Genomic DNA, 18,286 nt, shown 5'->3' with positions numbered 1-18,286 from the left:
TGTTTCTGGCCGCTTTTATGGCACAAGTGGGTGGGCTCTTCAGCAGTAACACCAAAGATAGAGGATAAATTGCTATCAGCATTCCGAGACCGTTCCAAATACAGCCCAAAACGTCTGTACAAAAGGAGAATTATAACAAGATGTATGAGGCTGTAGACCCTTCTGGGAGCTATAACAGGCAGCAGGAGCTTGGCAATTATGGAAGAAGGATGAACCCCAGGAATAACCAAGGGGTGGTCAACAGGTGCATCAAATGCAGCTCTAAGTATCAGTGTGTTGAACTACCCAAAAATGAAAAACAGGATTTTTGTGACAAAACCACATGGAAGGTACGGAACATGTGAAGGATGATATTGACCAAAAGGTAATCATATTGGTCACCAGAAGCTTCAGTCAGGTAATGAGTATCCTAGTTACAGATTTGTTTAATTGTGAAATTCGAGCTGGTGGGTGTACATCCATGACATGTGGGGTGAACTGGCTAAAATGTTACATGGATTTGTTAAGTAAGGCAGACTGAAGTAAAGTCAAAGAATGTGACAGTTCTTCTTGTTTCAGGTTTGGTGATGGTGACACATTGAAATCACTAAAGAGAATAGTAATTCTGTGTAAAATAGCAGGGGTGAATCACTATCTGCACTGATGTGGTATCAAGTGAAATACCTTTACTGTTAAGTAAGCCTTCAATGAAAAGGCCCAAAAGAAGTTGGACATGGAGCATGATAAAGCAACTGATTTTGCTAGATCTGTAGATTTGCAATTTACACAGTCAGGACATTATTGTATTTCTTTAAGGCCTATCATCTCTAGACCGAATGTTGAAGAGGTATCAATGATAGCTGGGCATAGGGATTTAAAGGAAAAGAAACAAATTATTACCAAACTACATCGACAATATGCACATTCCTCTGGCCATAGGTTGAAGATTCTGTTAAAAGATGCAGACTTGTCAAAGGTATTAGTGAAAAATGTGATATTTGAATAAAGTACAGGAGAACGCCATCATGACCAGCAGTTAAGTCTTCCATTGGTGAGAGACTTTAATGAAACTGTAGTGATGGCCCTCAAGGTATGGGATAACAAATATTTTTTTCTACATTTTGTATACATAGCGGCTATATTTAGTCTGTCAAAGGTCGTTTTTAGTAAAAACAAAAATGTAATTATCGATAAAATAATGAATAGGAAAGGGGCTGGGAGCACCAGCTAAATTCTTAACAGAATGGAGGAGAATTTGCCAATGATGAAATCGAGAGTTTGTATGAAAATTTGAACATTGTAGCCATGCATACAGCAGCAGAAAGCCATTTCAGCAATTGGATGTGAGAGAAAAATCATGCTGTGATTGAAATGCTCTGAAAAATTTTAGCTGACCAACTGAATTGTAAATTGACAACTGCTCTACTGTAGGCAGTACATGGGGGAAAAAACACACTCCAGCTGTTTAGGGACTACAGCCCCTATCAATTTGTTTATGGCTGGAATCCAAAGATAGCTTCAATAATGTGGGGCCATACCCTGGCTTTGGAGGGGACTATCATTAATTCCATTTTTGCAGAACATATGGATGCAGGGAGGAGAGTATTTATTAAGGCAGAGGTTTCAGAAAAATATCAGGACGGTTTGGAGGTTATCTGATCAGGCAGTCGGAAATGAATTTTAAGCCTGGGGACATGACATATAATAAGAGGAAGCAGAAAGAATGGAGGGGCCCAGGAAAAGTTATAGGCACTGATGGAAAACGATAATCTTTCAACATGGTGTAACCAAACTATTAAAGTACATTCCCCGCAGCTTACTGGCACTGATTACACATTGACGGAACCAGAACAGAGGATGGAAACTGAAGATGTACCGCGCACTTCACACACATGTATGCCAGATTTGTGGCAGATAACAGGCTAACCGAGAGTAGGCCAAGTGATAGTGAAGATCAGGATAGGGCCATCACAAAGATCAACTACCGAAAGTTGAAACTAGGGTGGCATATATGCCAGAAGGGGCTAGTGAGTGGAAGGAAGCCACCATAATTGGAAGGGCAGGGAAGGCCACAGGGAAATATAAAAACTGGCTGAATGTACAAATAAGGAGCAGAATATCAGATCTGTGGACTGGCAGGAAATAAAAATGTGGAAAGCCAGGAAACTTAGTGTAAGTTCAAGCAGTGGATCTACTAGTGATCACAGCCCAATGAAATGATCAAGAACTTGTGAAAGTCTAGTCACAGGAGGGACAGGTCAAGTAGTAGTAGTTCAGATAGGGACAAGAGATCTAGTAGAGGATATAGTTTAACATGAAGAAGGGCCAAAGAACAGGCGAGGGGCAACACAAGTAGTAGGAGCCCCTGCAATAGAGAAACTCTAGTGGCTACTAACAAACTAGATGGTAAATTGGTAAAGGAGGCAAAACAAAAAGTACTTGACAGTTGGAGAGAGTTTGGCATTTACATGGAAGTGCCAGACAAATGACAGCCTGTGTTGTCCCATAGATGGATATGTACAAAGGATGGTACATTCAAGGCTAAGGCCAGGCTTGCAGCTTGGGGATTTGAGATACAACTGGGCAACCAGAAAGTTAGAGTAGACTCCCCAACAGCAGGAAAAGTAAGTTCGAGGATTTTCCTAGCACTTTTAGTGACATACTCATGGGAGCGTTTTTGCAAGGGGAACAATTTCAAATAGAAGTATTCTTAAAACCTCCAAAAGAAATTGGAGATAGAGGGGAAATTATGGAGGCTAAATAAGTGTGTTTACGAGCTAAACAATGCATCGAGGGTGTGGTATTTTTCAGTTTGGTCTATCCTACTAAAAGTTGTTTGTCTTCAACTAAAGCAGGTTCAGCAATGCTTTATTGGTACGATGAAGGAAAACTAGCAGGCATTTTCTTAATGCACATAGATGATTTCCTAAGGTGGTTGGGGCAGGGGGTGTGGGGGGGGGTGTGGGGGGGGGTGTGTGTGTGTGTGTGTGTGTGTGTGTGGAAGGATATGCGACATTTGAGAAATCTGTGATAGATAAAATTATAAAGGAATTCGAAATTGAAAGTCAGGCTTCTGGAGCTTTTAAGTGTAGAGAGTTGGATATTAGACAGATTAAGTTGGGAATAACCCTAACTCAACAGTCTTACCTGCAGAATGTTAACAGGATCCCAATAAATTGGGCCAACAAAAGGAAGACTCGACAACGAAAGGAGAAGCAGATGAATTAAGAAGCTTAGTTGGGCAACTAGACTAGTTATGCACAAAAACTAGACTGGACAAGTGTCATGATGTATTAGAATTCAGCACCATGCTGAAATATGCTACTGTTGGGGAAGTGCTAAAAGCAAGAAAGATATTGAAGAAATTAAGTTTAGAAGAATGTATGCTCAGATTTCCAAACCTGGGTGACCCAGAAAGAATAAAATTAGTCATTTTTAGTGACCCTCACACACTAACCTTCCTGATGGTTATTTGAGTACAGTAGGATTCAATGAAAAAACGATAAATGTTGTCCATTAACATGGGAATCAAGAGTAGTTAAAAGCACCTTAGCTGCGGAGACCTTGCACTGGTAGTAGCGACAGATATGGCTGTGAATTTATCAAGCACTTTAAAGGAACTCCTATATAAGGGGCAATTAGGGTAAAAATGTGCCTATACAATGCTATATAGAGGTGTCAGCTGTGGCTCAGTTCATAGCACCCTCGCCTTTGAATCAGAAGGTTGTGGGTTCATGTCCCACTCCCGGAAACCAAGAACTGTGAATGTACTCGAAAGAGTTACATGCGATCTGTTGATAACTCGAAAGAGTTACAATGCTATATAGATAACCGTTTGCTCTGGGTCTATATCCATTCAACACTGTGCTACAGAAAGGGGGTTGAGGATTGGTCTTGCAAGTATAAAAGATGTTTGAAAGGAATGAGATTTCAAAAATAAAATGAATCGACACAAGTAACCAGTTGTCGGATTATTTCACAAAAAGAACTGCTTATCCAAATAAATTGTTGGATATCCTTGAGGGACGCCTCGTGTTAAAATGAATTGAGAGAACATGGACATTTTCATGTTGTAACATTATTAAATATTTTTTGTTTTCAAGTCCAGAAATATGGAGTATGTTAAAGATTGATTATATAAGATAACATTATGATTTTGTAACTTTTGTTATGAATATTTATTTGCATTTCAATTTAATTTCAAGAGGTACATCTGTTAGTATCTAATAGGGTCTGTTGATGGATGTTAAATACCTAATAGTTTAAGGTAATAAGGTGAACAGGTGTTGGGTATTGATTAATTATACTCAAATGTGTATCTAAAGAAGAGTCAGCCAGCACTGGGTGAGATGTTAGAGTGGAAAGTAAGCTCTGTGGCAAACAATAAACAGTCTCCACCAAAGCGTCCTAGTCAATGTCTTCTTCACAACCAGGCTTGGGAATTCCAAAGACAAATAGGCCTAAATTCTCTGCAATTTAGAAGAACGAGGCACTATTGCTTTGAAACAAAATTCTTAGAGGGCGTGAGAGGCTAGGTGGGAAGTCTCGAACTAGGAGGTTGTAGTCTCATACTAAGAGTTCAGTCATTTAGGACTGAGATAAGGACAAATTGTTATGCTCAAAAGTTTGTGAATTTTTGGACCTCTCTACCCCAGAGGGCTGGGGATGCTCAGTCATTGAGATCAATACATTTTGGAATCAAGCAGCTAAACCTAACTCCATAAACCTGCCTTTTCCCTTTAAAACCTTTGGTAACCAAAAATCTCTCTCAGATTTAAAATTAACAATTGACCTAGCATCAACTGTCATTTATGGAAGAGTATTCCAAACTTCTACCGACCTTTCTGTGTAGAATTATTTCCTAACTACAGCCCTGAAAGGTTGGACTCTAATTTGTAACTATTCTCCCTCGTCCTAGACTTATCAATGAGTATAAATAGTTCCTCTCTATCTATTCCCCTTAATATCTTAAACTTCAGTCAAATTAACCTTCTAAATTCCAGAGAATGCAACCCTGTAATCTGGTTCATAATTTAACCCTTGAAGTCCAGGTATCATTCTGGTAAATCTGTGTTGGACTCCCTCAAACGCCAATATATCCTTTCTAGGTGTGATGCCCAGCTATACTCAGAATACTTCAGGTGTGGTCTGACTGAAGGTTTGTAAAGATGTGGTATAACTTATACCCTTTTGTTTTAGCTCTCTTGGTATAAATACCAGCTTTCTATTTGATTATTTTCTGTAGCTGCTCATGGAATTTTAGTGATCTATGTACCAGGACCCCTCAGATAAACAGATTATCTTGTTATTATCACATTACTGCTTGTGGGAGCTGCTGAGCGCAAATTGGCTGCTGCCTTTCCAACACTACTATAGCGGCTTCACTTCAAAACTGCAACATTTGCAGCAATGTGCTTTGGGACTTCATACAGTAATGAAAGGTGTTATATGAAAGCAAGTTTTTCTTATTTTCAAGTCTCTTTGGTCCTGCACTGCTTCTATCTCATTCAGTTCTATCCTTTTAGGCCCTAAGTGAATGACCTCAAACTTGCCTGCAATAAAATCCATTTGTCACAGTTTCTCTTGCTGTTTGGCAGACTCTCATTATTTTTGTTTCCCCTTTCTTTAAGAAAGATAAATTGGATGTTTCCCTTCATGTCTACATGACTTTGGTATGATCTGGTTAAGGATACTATACAAATAGTTGCCAGTGAAAATGTGGTGCTGGTTTTAGCAAATACACATATCTGTTCATAAAGGGTCCCATTACCTGATCTCATTCCTGGTTACTTTCCCTTCCAGTCATACTGGAAACACTGCCATACTTAAGGCATTAAGGAAGGCTCATACTAATTCAATTTTTGTTTTGCATTTGTGCAAGAAAGAAATGTCTTGAAGAATGGGCTAAAGCTCATGTTCTGTTTAATATCTAATACTGCAGCTCCACTATTGTTCATCTCCTTACAAAGGTACTGCTGGTTTCCTGGTAGTTAAAATGTCTTTTGCCCTGATTGTGATTTCCATTTGGCATCTTAGATCATGAAAATTAAATTACTTCAAATGACCACCACCATCAATCACATCCCCTTGGATAACACCCTTGTTGAATATTTAGGATATCAGAAAGATTTAATACATCACTGAAATGTCTTAATGCAAGGGAGATATTGGACACAGAGTTGCTAAAGATCAACCTTGCCCAATAATGACTGAGCTTCCAGGTTTTTGAAAGCTCTATCATCATAGAGACTAAGAAATCTGGATCTTGTTGAAAACCTCCATGATATTGAATAAACCAGTCTTTATGCATGCATTGATCACTGTTTGCTGCTTTCCAAAGAACCATCAGCTCCCTTAAGACACTCAATGTTTTCAACAGACACTTCAATTTTAACTTTTCATTGAACCAGTATGATATCTCCATATATTCCCTTTCTAACTTTTTCAGTCTCACTATCTATTTTGGAGGTTGTTGCTAGTTTGAAAAAAATGGGTCGAAGTTTCCAAAAACAAGAACTTAGGATATTCTTAGCCAAATAATCAATTAGTGTACAGTTTGATATTATTTCATCAAATGTAACCATATGAATTTCTGATGTGATTATTTCATCAGCCATCAGGCAACAGAACTGGTGCAATAAGCATTATATAGCACTTTCCAAATATCTGCAAAATTTTATTGTAAGTATATGGATAGTTACTTCTAAGGAGGCAAGAACAAGAACTGACATAGTCAGTTATAGTGAGACACAAACTATCATTATGGCACATTGTTAAAATGCATTGCAAATCTATTACATTACAGTAATTACAAAACTATTCTTTTTGAAAAACCTGTCACAGGTAGATTCCAAGGACAAGCAGCCTTGGAACTTGTACAACTGGTTTGTAAAGCAACACTTTATACACAATTCTAACAGGCAGGCTTATTTTAAAAGAGCCCCTTTAACAAGTTCTAAAATATTTGTTTTCCCAAAAAGCATACAAACTAAAAAAGGATTCAGAATTATCAAAATCAGATTTACCATTATGTTCAAAATTAACTCAGGTATATGACATGCACTGTTAAAAATTAAAATGCCATTTGCCACCGGTCACCAAGGTCTCCTACCTTAGGTTTGAACAATGAAGGACTTCCTAAGAAATTAGACGGTGGGATAAAACAGTGACCTCTTTGTCAGGCCATATCCACTTAATCAGCACTAATAAAGAAATGACTGTACGCTCTACTTGTTGGCCTAGGGACTTATTCTCTATTACAACATTAATGGTACTAGCCACTTCCTTCAATGTTTGATAAGTAGAAACAGTGAACAAAAACTGATGTCAACAGCGACCAATGCCAGCATAAAGAAATTAGGCAAGATATCTGGAACATTGTATTTCAAAACCAAAAATAAATATTTATAAATAAATTTTGGCATCTGAGGGTTCAGCATTTTTCCTGATCATGTATTTTTTGCTAAAAAGGCCATGAGAAACAAACAACATCTTCGTAAAACGAGAACAGATGAATGTACCCAATGGTACAGTTAAAAAAAGAAAAGAACAATTGCAGACAACAGAGAACCTCCACAGTAAACTTAAAGCCTCCTAGAGGTCATAGACATTTTGCAGCGTGCAATTATACAATATAGGGAGAGTTCCCATTTTCCAGGAGAAAACTATCTTTTAGTGTCCTTCTTGTTGAATAGTTTTTCTTATTGAACTTCTGTTCTGTTGCATGTTTGATATTTTGCACACTTATTCATTCCTTCATTAAGGACATTATGTGAATGCAAGCTGTTGTAACTTTTAAAATGTACTTTTATGAGTCATACATTATAGTACATGGATAATATTCTTTCATTTAATCATTTAAAAATGACATTCTGATAAATAAAGGATCTTGTTGGCTATTACTTACATCTTCTGACACTCCTTTCGTTCTCCCAGCATGGCATCACCCATCTCACCCAAAATTGTAGCTTCCACTTCATAGTGAACAACCAAAGCCTTCTCCGTTGGGTGAACATCTATGTTACCCCCTTTCACTTTTCTAAAGAGAAATAAATAGTTATTCACAGCTACAAAAAACATACAGATTCATAATAGAATGAAAAAATGAGCTGCTATACAAAACCTCAAATATGTCAATGTAGTGATCCATAGCCATAATTTTAAAACCAGATGTTTCAGACAACATTCATAACTGAATCCCATGGTCATAGCGAAATATTCATACTAACTACACATCAATAAAATTAATACACAGTACAAAAACCCTAACTTCCAGGGTTGTTACTGGCTCTCGGTATCTCAGAATCAATGGATTTCTTTTTATTCATTCACGGGACGTGGGCTTTGCTGGGCCAGCAGGATGATTGTCTACTCCATTGCAATGGTGTGCAAGTTAAAGATGTCAATGTCTCAATGTCTGTTTTGTTAAATGAAACACAATTTATTTCTTGTGCATTCTCTATTTGCAAAGGTAGTGCGCATCATACACAACACTGTGAATAAGGTATATCTCTAGAATTAGAGGTCACATCTCATGTGTAGCTGATTTTATCTTGGTTTCCCACATTCTAGAAATTAAATATAAAATAGCATCAAGTGTTATGACACAGATGGTAAATGCTAAGCTGGTCAAATCCCAGAAGGAAACTTGAAACAACTATCACAACTAATTTTCAATTTGTATAAATTTCAAGATGCGTGCCTTGAATTCAGAACTAATAAGACCACCAAGTCTTATAGGTTTTTACAAAACTAGATTAAACATTTATTAATAAGAGAAATTATTTTAAATACATACATAGATCTACAAATTACTACGATGATAACTTCTAAATCCCCTAATCAATCTAACTCCCAGTTACACTTTCATTAAAGCAACATTAAGACACAAATTTTAAAACACTCAGGCAAAAAAACATGATATCCTGAACAAGTCGAATTCAAAGTGAGTTTTCTTAACTTCAGTCCTTTGAAGACATTTGCTTGAGGCATAGATGCTGAAGGCTTTTTCATACTCGTAAGATTTTAAAATGCCTTCCCTTGCAAACAGTCTTCTCTCCATTATGCATATTTCCCTCTTTGAATGCAAATATCCATTGTTTCACTATGTCTCTGGACCCTTCGGTCTGTCCACAAGCATGACCCAGACCTTCCTGTTGCTTGTCATTTCAACACACCATCCTGTTCTCATGCCCACATGTCAGAGTTGGCCTGCTGCAATGTTCCAGTGAAGCCCAACACTAACTGGAGGAACAGCACCTCATCTTCTGATTAGGCATTTTACAGCCTTCCGGACTTAACACTGAGTTCAACAACTTCAGACCATGAACTCTCTCCTCTATCTACACACCTTTTTTTATCCCTTCTCTCAATATTCATTTTTATTTTTATCCGCTTATTTTTATTCATTTTTATTTTCATTCATTGTTCTTATCCCATTTTCGATCCCTTTCCCCCCCACCCTACCCCCACAAGGGCTATCTATTACTTGTACATGTTGTTCTTTTCAGAGTGCTTACCCTTGTTCTTCCATTATCACATTCTGCTTTCTTACCTTAATGCCACTATCAGCACCTTTTTTTTTAAACTCTTACCACTACCATTATCACTCCCTTTGTCTTTTTGTTCATGACACCTTTGTCAATCTCTCCTTTGCAACCACCTATTGCTGGCCTGCTATCCAGCTTCACCTGCTCCACCCCCTTAAACGATATAAATTTCATCACATTTCTACTTCTCCGTAGTTCTGAAGAAGAGTAATATGGATGCAAAATGTCAACTCTGTTGCTCTCTCCACAGATGCTGTCAGACCTACTGAGTTTTTCCAGCATTTCCTGTTTAAATCCAGTTCCCAGTGCGTATAGGCCTGCTGCCTCTAATTAGACAGGGAATGTCAAATGATCATATAAACGAGCTTAAGGATGGGTGGTGAGAAATGAGGACCAATTGAGGGGGTGCTCATTTGAGCTTGGGACTGAGGTACATTGTTAAGGCAAAGAACTGGGAAGTGGACTCTGTTATTGGCTGCGCCATCCCTGCTAGTGCTGAAAGTGGATGCTGCATATTGGGAAGCATTCTATTTCCCCAGCATTAACATTCTTCACCACTTGAAAAGCACAGAGGGGAAAAAAACATTTCCCTTTGGGCATCAAAAATTAAAACCCATCACTTTGGGCAGCTGTTAGCACCTCCAAAAAAAAATTGCTATATTGGCAGAAGCCTCCATTCAAATATGCAGCCCTTCCTCTTCACAAGGTGCAAAGCCTAAAGAGAATATCAAATAACCATCCTCCCAAAAAGACGATATAGAAAAAGTAAAACTTTTCTTAACTCTTAGAACCGATTCTTTAAATACATTGAAGATATAATTTTGATATATATACTTCATTTGCATGTGTGGGATCTATCAAATTGTATATTTTTGGACAGGTGAAACACAAAATTACTTTTCCTGAGGCTTAAGATTACATTACAACAGATTGTGTGTTGCAGACAGCTAGTTAGAAGTTCTTGTATGCCCACCAAAATGGTGGAGAGCGTGGAAAGATATCCTACAATTAATACTGTAATCCACCAGCCTCGTGAAACGTGTTCTGCTTTCAGAGTTAATTCAACTGTGATACTCAATCATTTTTACTTAGTGGACTAAACTGCACATATAAAATTTCTTACTGTGTATCAAAGGAACATAGGACTTAGGAGGAATAGACCATTCAGCCCTTCGAGCCTGCCCAGCCATTCAATAAGATCATGGCTGATCTGGTTAAGGTCTCAACTCCACTTTCTCGTCTGCACCTCCCCCCCCGACTCCCTTGTCTATCAAAAACCTGTCCAACTCTGCCCTGAATAAATTCAATGAGCCAGCCTCCACTGTGTCCCGGAGGACAGAATCCACAATCTAATGACCCTCGGAAAATATTTCTCATCTCCGTCTTAAAGGGCAGAACTCTTATTCTTAAATTGTGTGCCCTAGTTCTGGTCTCTCCCACAAGTGGAAACATTCTGGTATCTACCCGATCATGTCCCCTCAGTATCCTGTATGTTTCAATAAGATCATCCTTGTTCTTCTAAACTCCAATGAGCATATGCCCAACCTGTTCAACCTTTCTTCACAAAATAAGCCCTTCATCCCAGGAATGAGTCAAGTGAACCTTCTCTGAACTGCTTCTAACACAATTATATAACTTTTCGAATAAGGAGGCCAAAACTGAACACAGTATTCCAGATGTGTTCTCATCAAGGCCCTCACAGCTACAATAAAACTTCAACTACTTTTATATTCTATTTCCTTCGCAATAAACACCAGCATTCCATGTGCCTTTTTAATCACTTGCTATACCTGCATACTAACTTTTTGTGATTCATGTACCAGGACACCTAGGTCTCTCTGTACCACCAAGCTTTGCAATATCTCTCCATTTAAATAGTATTCTGAATTTCTATTCTTCCTGCCAAACTCATGGATTGGAAGGCTTTCAGTAGCTAAAACTGATTTAAAAAAACATGCAAGAACAATATGCATCGGCTTCTTCATGATACCTTGAAGGTTTGTATTTGTTTAGCACCTTGATGCATATTTCAACATCTCAACTTCTGACACAATTATTTTAAATATTATCTAGGGAAACGTAGCAGCAATTTCACAATTAGCAAGATCTCTCAGATGATAATGACCAGTTAATTAATGATTGAAGAGGAAATCTGGCTAGTCTACTGAGAGAACACCCTGATTCAAAGCAAAAAGGCAAAATTAGCAGTGCTCTGTTGTAAAGAGTTTCAAGAATATTTAGTATTATTGCAAATATACTATAGGGGTGATTTCATGAATTCATGTTTCAAATGGGAGCACAGACTGACAAGGAATGTCGGTCAGGTTAGTGGGTCTGCAAAGCTGTATCCCTGATTTTCCTATCAATGTTTATAGATGTGCTACTTGAAGCATGCAGCACAGAATCACCTCTAATTTGATAGTCAAAGCTATATAGTGACAAATTTATATCACTTATGTGATTGCCATTATGTAATGAGCCTACACTCACTCGCTCACTGTAATCTAATAATGTTATCAAATTAATTATTTGCATCATATGTTCAGCAAAATTAGTTAAAGAAGCCAGTTTCTCTTGACTTATAAATTAAATTACATTATAGGACAATTCTTAGTTTCAAGTTCATCAAAGTCATGGGAGTATTACAACATGCTTGAAATAGTTCCTCAAGCCTGGTCATTTTAGTTTGTGAAGCAGAGGCGCAATGGTACCTTTAATTGAAATCAAAATTTATATGTCAAATTTATCAATTTCTGCAATCGTGAGCTTCATATAAATATTAATTTCATAGAACTTAATCATTCAGATTTAAGATAATAGATTTTTGATGCAGCATTCTGAGAAGAGTAGATGCTGTATTCAAAAAGTAGGGACATTCTCCTGGTGTCCTGGACAACATTTGTCCCTCAAATTTGTTAATTTATTTCATTGCTGTTTGTGGGACCTCACTGAACACAAATTGGCTGTTGTGTTTCCTATAGTAGAACACTGACCACATTCTAAAAAGTATTTAATTGTAAAGTACTCGGGACATCCAGGGTTCTTTAGAAGTGCTAAGTGAATGCAAGTTTGCTCCTTACTACTTTCTTTCCAAAAATAGGTTAAGAATTTTACTGAAAACTGAATTTTGTTGCCAAGATTTTCATAAAATAAATACCTTGGGTGAAATATTATTAAAATAATATATTTTTACAATTCAGCAAGGATCCTTGAAAAAAGCTTGGATGTCTGTAATTATCTCTAAGGTTTTTCTTCCCAGTATCCATTTTAGCTTTACTACATTAATCATTTCTCTAATATTTCAGCTTCTAAAACAAGCATAGATAGGAAACATTTTTATTTAAGAAAACAGTAAAGCTCTAGAGCTGCAATATGAAGAGCAGTTTTGGGAAATATCTCCAAAAAAATCCTACAGTAGTAGCATATCTGACAACTGCAATATGGCAGAAGTAATCATTTTGTTGATTACATAGAACGTGCAGCACAGAAACAAGCCACTCAGTCCAATAGTTCTATGCAGAGCTTATGCACTATATTATAGCATTAATAATGCACAACAAATTAATCTACTATCTTAAACTAGCTCAAGTATCTCTTGCATTTGCCCAATTATCAAAATTTCATACAGGAACTTCTATAGAATCAGAAGACTGTAGACTATTTGAACAGTCCCAAAAATATACAGCTCCTGATTACCCATTTATAATAGTACAGCACAGAAGGAGGCCATGCAGCCCATCAAGACTGCACCAGCACTCCCTCAAATATTTATCCAGTTTTTTGCTTTAAACTTGAGTGCTTCAGTCCTAAAACCACTGTAGGAAAACAGATAAATAAATAAATGGTTTAGCACTGCAATGAAATTCATTTTTTGCTATGTTTTAATGTGCTTTCACAACAAAAGAAAAAAATGAGAGTATGGTTTTGAATGTAATCCCCAACACTGTTTTAGTCACATCTAATTTTAAAAAGCAATAAAATAGAATAAACAGGAAATAGTGGTGTAAACACTCGAGTATGTAGAAGGCATTCATATTAACTGGTAATAACTAATAATTTCAGCTGAAAGTAATTTTTTGTTGTAATCTGTACAATAAATAGTTAGCTCCGCCCATAACGGCTTGAGAACAAGAGTTTATAACAAATACAGTGCTTATTTCTTTATGATGAAACACATTTGAAATAAACCATCCCATTTCTTAGCCTACTCCTTTACAAAAGTTTGTAACCTTCCCACCCTGCCTGGTGCCCACAGTGTTTGAATAAGCAAACCTCATCCTTTGCTCCATCGCATATGACCATGACTATATACTTAGCACACAAACAACATCCTGTCCTGAGCAAACTCTGGGCTGAATGCCCAGTCATCACTGCAGCATCATTTCTGTTGCAGATTTCTTATTCTATTAGAATTTGTTAACATGCTGTATTCTGCAGTCTTCTGAATTTATCGATGAAAGATCCTAAAGTGCAACAATGCCTCTAACTAAAATGTTATCAAAAGAAAACACCTGCACCAATAAATGTTAGACGCTAAGGAAACCATAATGGGATCAGGCAGAGTCAACATGGTTTGGTGAAAGGGAAATTGTGTTTAGCTAATTTTTTTTTTTAAGAGTTGTCTGAGAAAGTAACAAGCAAGGTTGATGAAGGAGAACCTGTAGATGTTATATACTTTGATTTCCAAAATGCATTTGATAAGATGCCACATCAAAGGTTACTACACGAGATAAGAGCACATGGTTTCGGGGGTACCATATTATCATCGATAAAGGATTGGTTAGCTAAAAGGAAACAGAAAGTAGGGATAAATGGGTCTTTTTCAGGTTGGCAGACTGTAACTAATGGAGTGCCACAGGGACAGTGCTGAGGCCTCAACTATTTACAATCTATATCAATGACTTGGATGAAGGGACCAAATGTATGGTAGCTAAATTTGCCTATGACACCAAGATAGGTATGAAAGTAAGTTGTCAAAAGGAGGTAAAACGTCTGCCAAGGGAGAGATAGGTTAAGTGAGTGAGCAAAAATTGTCAGGTGGAATATAATGTGGGAAAATGTGAAATTGTCTACTTAGGCAGCAAGTTTAGAAAGCAGTGTACTACTTAAATTGAGAGAGACTGCAAAGCTTGGTCGTAGAGAGAGATCTGGGTGTCTTGATACATGAATCACAAAAAGTTAGTATGCAGGCACAGCAAGTGATTAGGAAGGAAATGGAATGTTGGCGTTTATTGCAAGGGTAGTAGAATATAAAACTAGGGAAGTTTTACTGCAGCTGTAAAGGGCCTTGGTGAGATCATATCTGGAGTACTGTGTATTGTTTGGTCTCCTTATTTGAAAAAGGATATAAATGCATTAGAAGCATCCTGGGATGAAGGGCCTATCCCATGAAGAACGGTCGAACAGGTTGGCCTTATATGCATTGGATTTTCGAAGGATGACGGGTGATCTTTTTGAAACATTTAAGATCCTGAGGGGGCTTGATGGGGTCAATACCAGGATGATGTTTCCTCTTGTGGAGAGACTAGAACTAGAGGGGGCAGGCAAGCACCAGGGGCTGAGCACCACGAGGAGAGGAGAGGAGGGGACCGATCTCCGTCAGGAGGCCATGTGCCAGGGGAAGGGGGTCCGTGGGAGTGGGAGTGGGGTAGGGAAGGGTTGAGTGCTGGGGCGGCCGGGGGTTGAGTGCCGGGGGAGGGAGGGGCTAAGTGCCGGGGGAGTGTGCCGGGGCCTGCGGAGGAGGTGGGGGGGGGGGGGGGCGCAAGTGGCAGAGTTGGGGAGCAGGGGGGACCAGGGGAGGGAGGGCAGAGTGTCAGGGGGTCGGAGGAAGGCGGCCCACCAAGTGCCGAGTGCCAGGCGGGCCCAAATGGCAGGGGGCCGGGGGAGGGCTGAGTGCCAGGCAGCAGCTGGAGGGGGTGGCCGAACGCTAGCGGATATCCCTGCAAGGATATTCATTCCAGTCCTGTTCAGGTGTCGACCATCCAGCTTGTACAGGTCCTACCTTCTCCTGAACCGGTGCCAATTCCTCATAAGTCTGTTGCCCTCCCTCCTACACCAGCTTTCCAGCTTCATGTTTATTTGCTGAATTTTCCTACTTCTATACTCGCTTGCACCTTGGACTCAGAGTAAGCCTGACATTACTGCTTTGGGGGTCATGCTTTTCAATCTCCTTCCTAGCTCCCTAAAGTCTGTTTTCAGGACCTCATCCCCTTTCCTACCTAAGTCATTGATACCAACATGGACCACGACCTCTGGCTGATCACCCTCCCCCAGAAGAATGTCCTGCTGCTCCATGACATCCCTGACCCTGGCACCACGGAGGCAACATGCCATCCTGGAGTCACATCTACGGCCACAGAAACGCCTGTCTGTTCCCCATACCAACGAATCCCCTATTTCTACTGCTCTTTTCTTCTTTCTCTGCTCCTGTACAGCACAGCTGTCTGTGGTGCCAGAAACTTGGCTCTGACTGCACTCCTCCAAGTAACCAACACCCTCACTGGTATCCAAGACATGAAACCAATTGGAAAAATTATAGTTCAGGTTTGCCAAAATTAAATTTTGACCATAATAGAGTTAGATTTAGCATCATTATGGAAAAGGACAAAGATAGAACAAGAGTAAAAGTTCAAAATTGGAGGAAGACAAATTTTACAAAGCTGAGAGGTGAGCTGGCGAGAGTGGACTGGATACAACTATTACAAAGAAAAACTGTCAAATCAGTGGGAGGCATTCAAAGGCAAAATTCTATGGGTACAGTGTAGACATGTCCCCACAAAGAAAAAGGATAGTAGTACCAAATCTAGAGCCCCCTGGTTATCCAGAAGCATAAAGGCCAAGATAAAGCAGAAAAAGATTATGACAGTCACAAAAGGCTTAATACTGTAGAAAGCCTAGAGGAGTAAAGGAGTGAAGTAAAAATGGAAGTTAGAAAACAAAGAGAGGATACGAAAAAATATTGGCAGGTAAAATCAATGAAAATCCTAAGATGTTTTACCAGTGCATTAAGAGCAAGAGAATAACTAAGGAAAGGGTAGAGCCTATCAGAGATGTACATGGTCAATTGTTGGTTGATGCAGAAGATGTGGGCAGGGCTGTCAATGAGTACTTTGTCTCTGTCTTCACTAAGGAGAGGGATGATACAGACGTTCTAGTTAAAGGAGAAGCGTAAAATATTAAATACAATAAACATAGCGAGAGAGAAAGTACCGGAGGGACTTGCATCCTTGATGGTGGCTAAATCACCAGACCCAGATGGATTGTATTCCAGGCTGTTGAAGGAAGCCAGGGAGGAAATAGCGGATGCTCTGAGGGTCATTTTCTAATCCTCAATAGATACAGGTGAGGTCCCAGAGGATTGGAGGTCTGTGAACGTTGTACCATTATTTAAAAAGGGTGTGAGGGATAGGCCAGAAAATTATAGGCCGGTCAGTATGACTTCAATGGTGGGCAAATTATTGGAAACAATTCTGAGATACAGGATAAACTGTCATTTAGAAAGGCACGGAAGGATCAAGGATAGTCAGTATGGTTTTGTTAGGGGAAAATCGTGTCTTACTAACTTAATAGAATTTTTTGCGGAACTAATAAGGAGGGTTGCTGAGGGTAGTGCAGTGGATGTTGTCCAAATGGATTTCAGTAAGGCATTTGACAAGGTCTCACATGGCAGATTGGTCAGGAAAGTGAGATCTCATGGGATACAGGGAAGGCGGCAGGTTGGATCCAAGGTTGGCTCAGTGACAGGAAACAAAGGGTAATGGTCGATGGATGTTTTTGCGAATGGAAAACGGTTTCCAGTGGTGTTCCACAGGTCTCACTGTTGGGGCCCTCACTGTTTGTTGTATATATTAATGATTTAGGCTTAAATGTGGGAAGCATGATTGGGAAATTTGCAGATGACACAAAAATTGACCATGTAGTTGATAATGAAGAGGATAGCTGTCAACTCCAGAATGATATCAATGGCTTGGAGAAATGTGCAGTAAAGTGGCAAATGGAATTCAATCCAGAAATGTGAGAGGTAATGCATTTGGAGAGGGCAAACAAAGCAAGGGAATACTCAATAAATGGGAAGTTATTGAGAGGGGTTGAGGAAGTGAGACACGTTGGAGTGCATGTCCACAGATGGCAGGGCAGCTGGACAAGGTCATCAAGAAAGTTTATGGAATGCTTTCCTTTATTGGATGAGGTATTGAATACAAAAACAGGGATGTAATGATGGAACTGTATAAAATGCTGGTTAAGCCACAGCTGGAATGTTGTGTACAGTTCTCGTCACATTACAGGAAGGACATAATTACTCTGCAGACAGTGCAGAGGAGATTTACAAGAATGTTGCCAGGGCTTGAAAATTGCAGCTATGAGGAAAGATTGGATAGGCTGGGGCTGTTTTCCTTAGAACAGAGGAGGCTAAGAGGTAACTTAATTGAGGTGTACAAAATTATGAGGGGCCTAGATAGGGTAGACAGGAAAGACTGGTTTCCCCTAACTGAGGGGTCAATTACCAGGAGACATAGACTTAAGGTGATTTGTAGAAGAATTAGAGGGGTATGAGCAAAATATTTTTCACCTAGAGAGTGGCGGGCGTCTGGAATTCACTGCCCAGGTTGGTGGTTGAGGCTGAAACACTCAACTCATTTAAAAGGTTCCTGGATCTGCTTCTGAAATGCTGTAAACTGCAAGGTTACAGACCAGGTGCCGCAAAGTCGGATAAAAATTAGTGGCTAGTTTCTTCTTTCCCTTTTTGGCCTCTTTTTGCA

General features: G+C 39.1%; 1 protein-coding gene across 1 annotated transcript in view; it reads right to left on the bottom strand.

The window, feature by feature from the left end:
• The window catches only part of kifap3a (kinesin-associated protein 3a), a 229,571-nt gene that overhangs the window by 192,709 nt on the left and 18,576 nt on the right, over positions 1-18,286 (bottom strand). The window contains exon 2 of the mRNA XM_078561360.1: positions 7,886-8,017. Within this exon, the coding sequence (XP_078417486.1) occupies positions 7,886-8,017 (132 nt within the window). The remainder of the gene's footprint in view (positions 1-7,885; positions 8,018-18,286) is intronic.

This window comes from Cetorhinus maximus, chromosome 17 (assembly GCF_964194155.1).
Source record: "Cetorhinus maximus chromosome 17, sCetMax3.hap1.1, whole genome shotgun sequence".
Classification (NCBI taxonomy): domain Eukaryota; kingdom Metazoa; phylum Chordata; class Chondrichthyes; order Lamniformes; family Cetorhinidae; genus Cetorhinus; species Cetorhinus maximus.
Note: the sequence above shows the minus strand (reverse complement) of the source record. Positions and strands in the feature narration are given on the sequence as shown.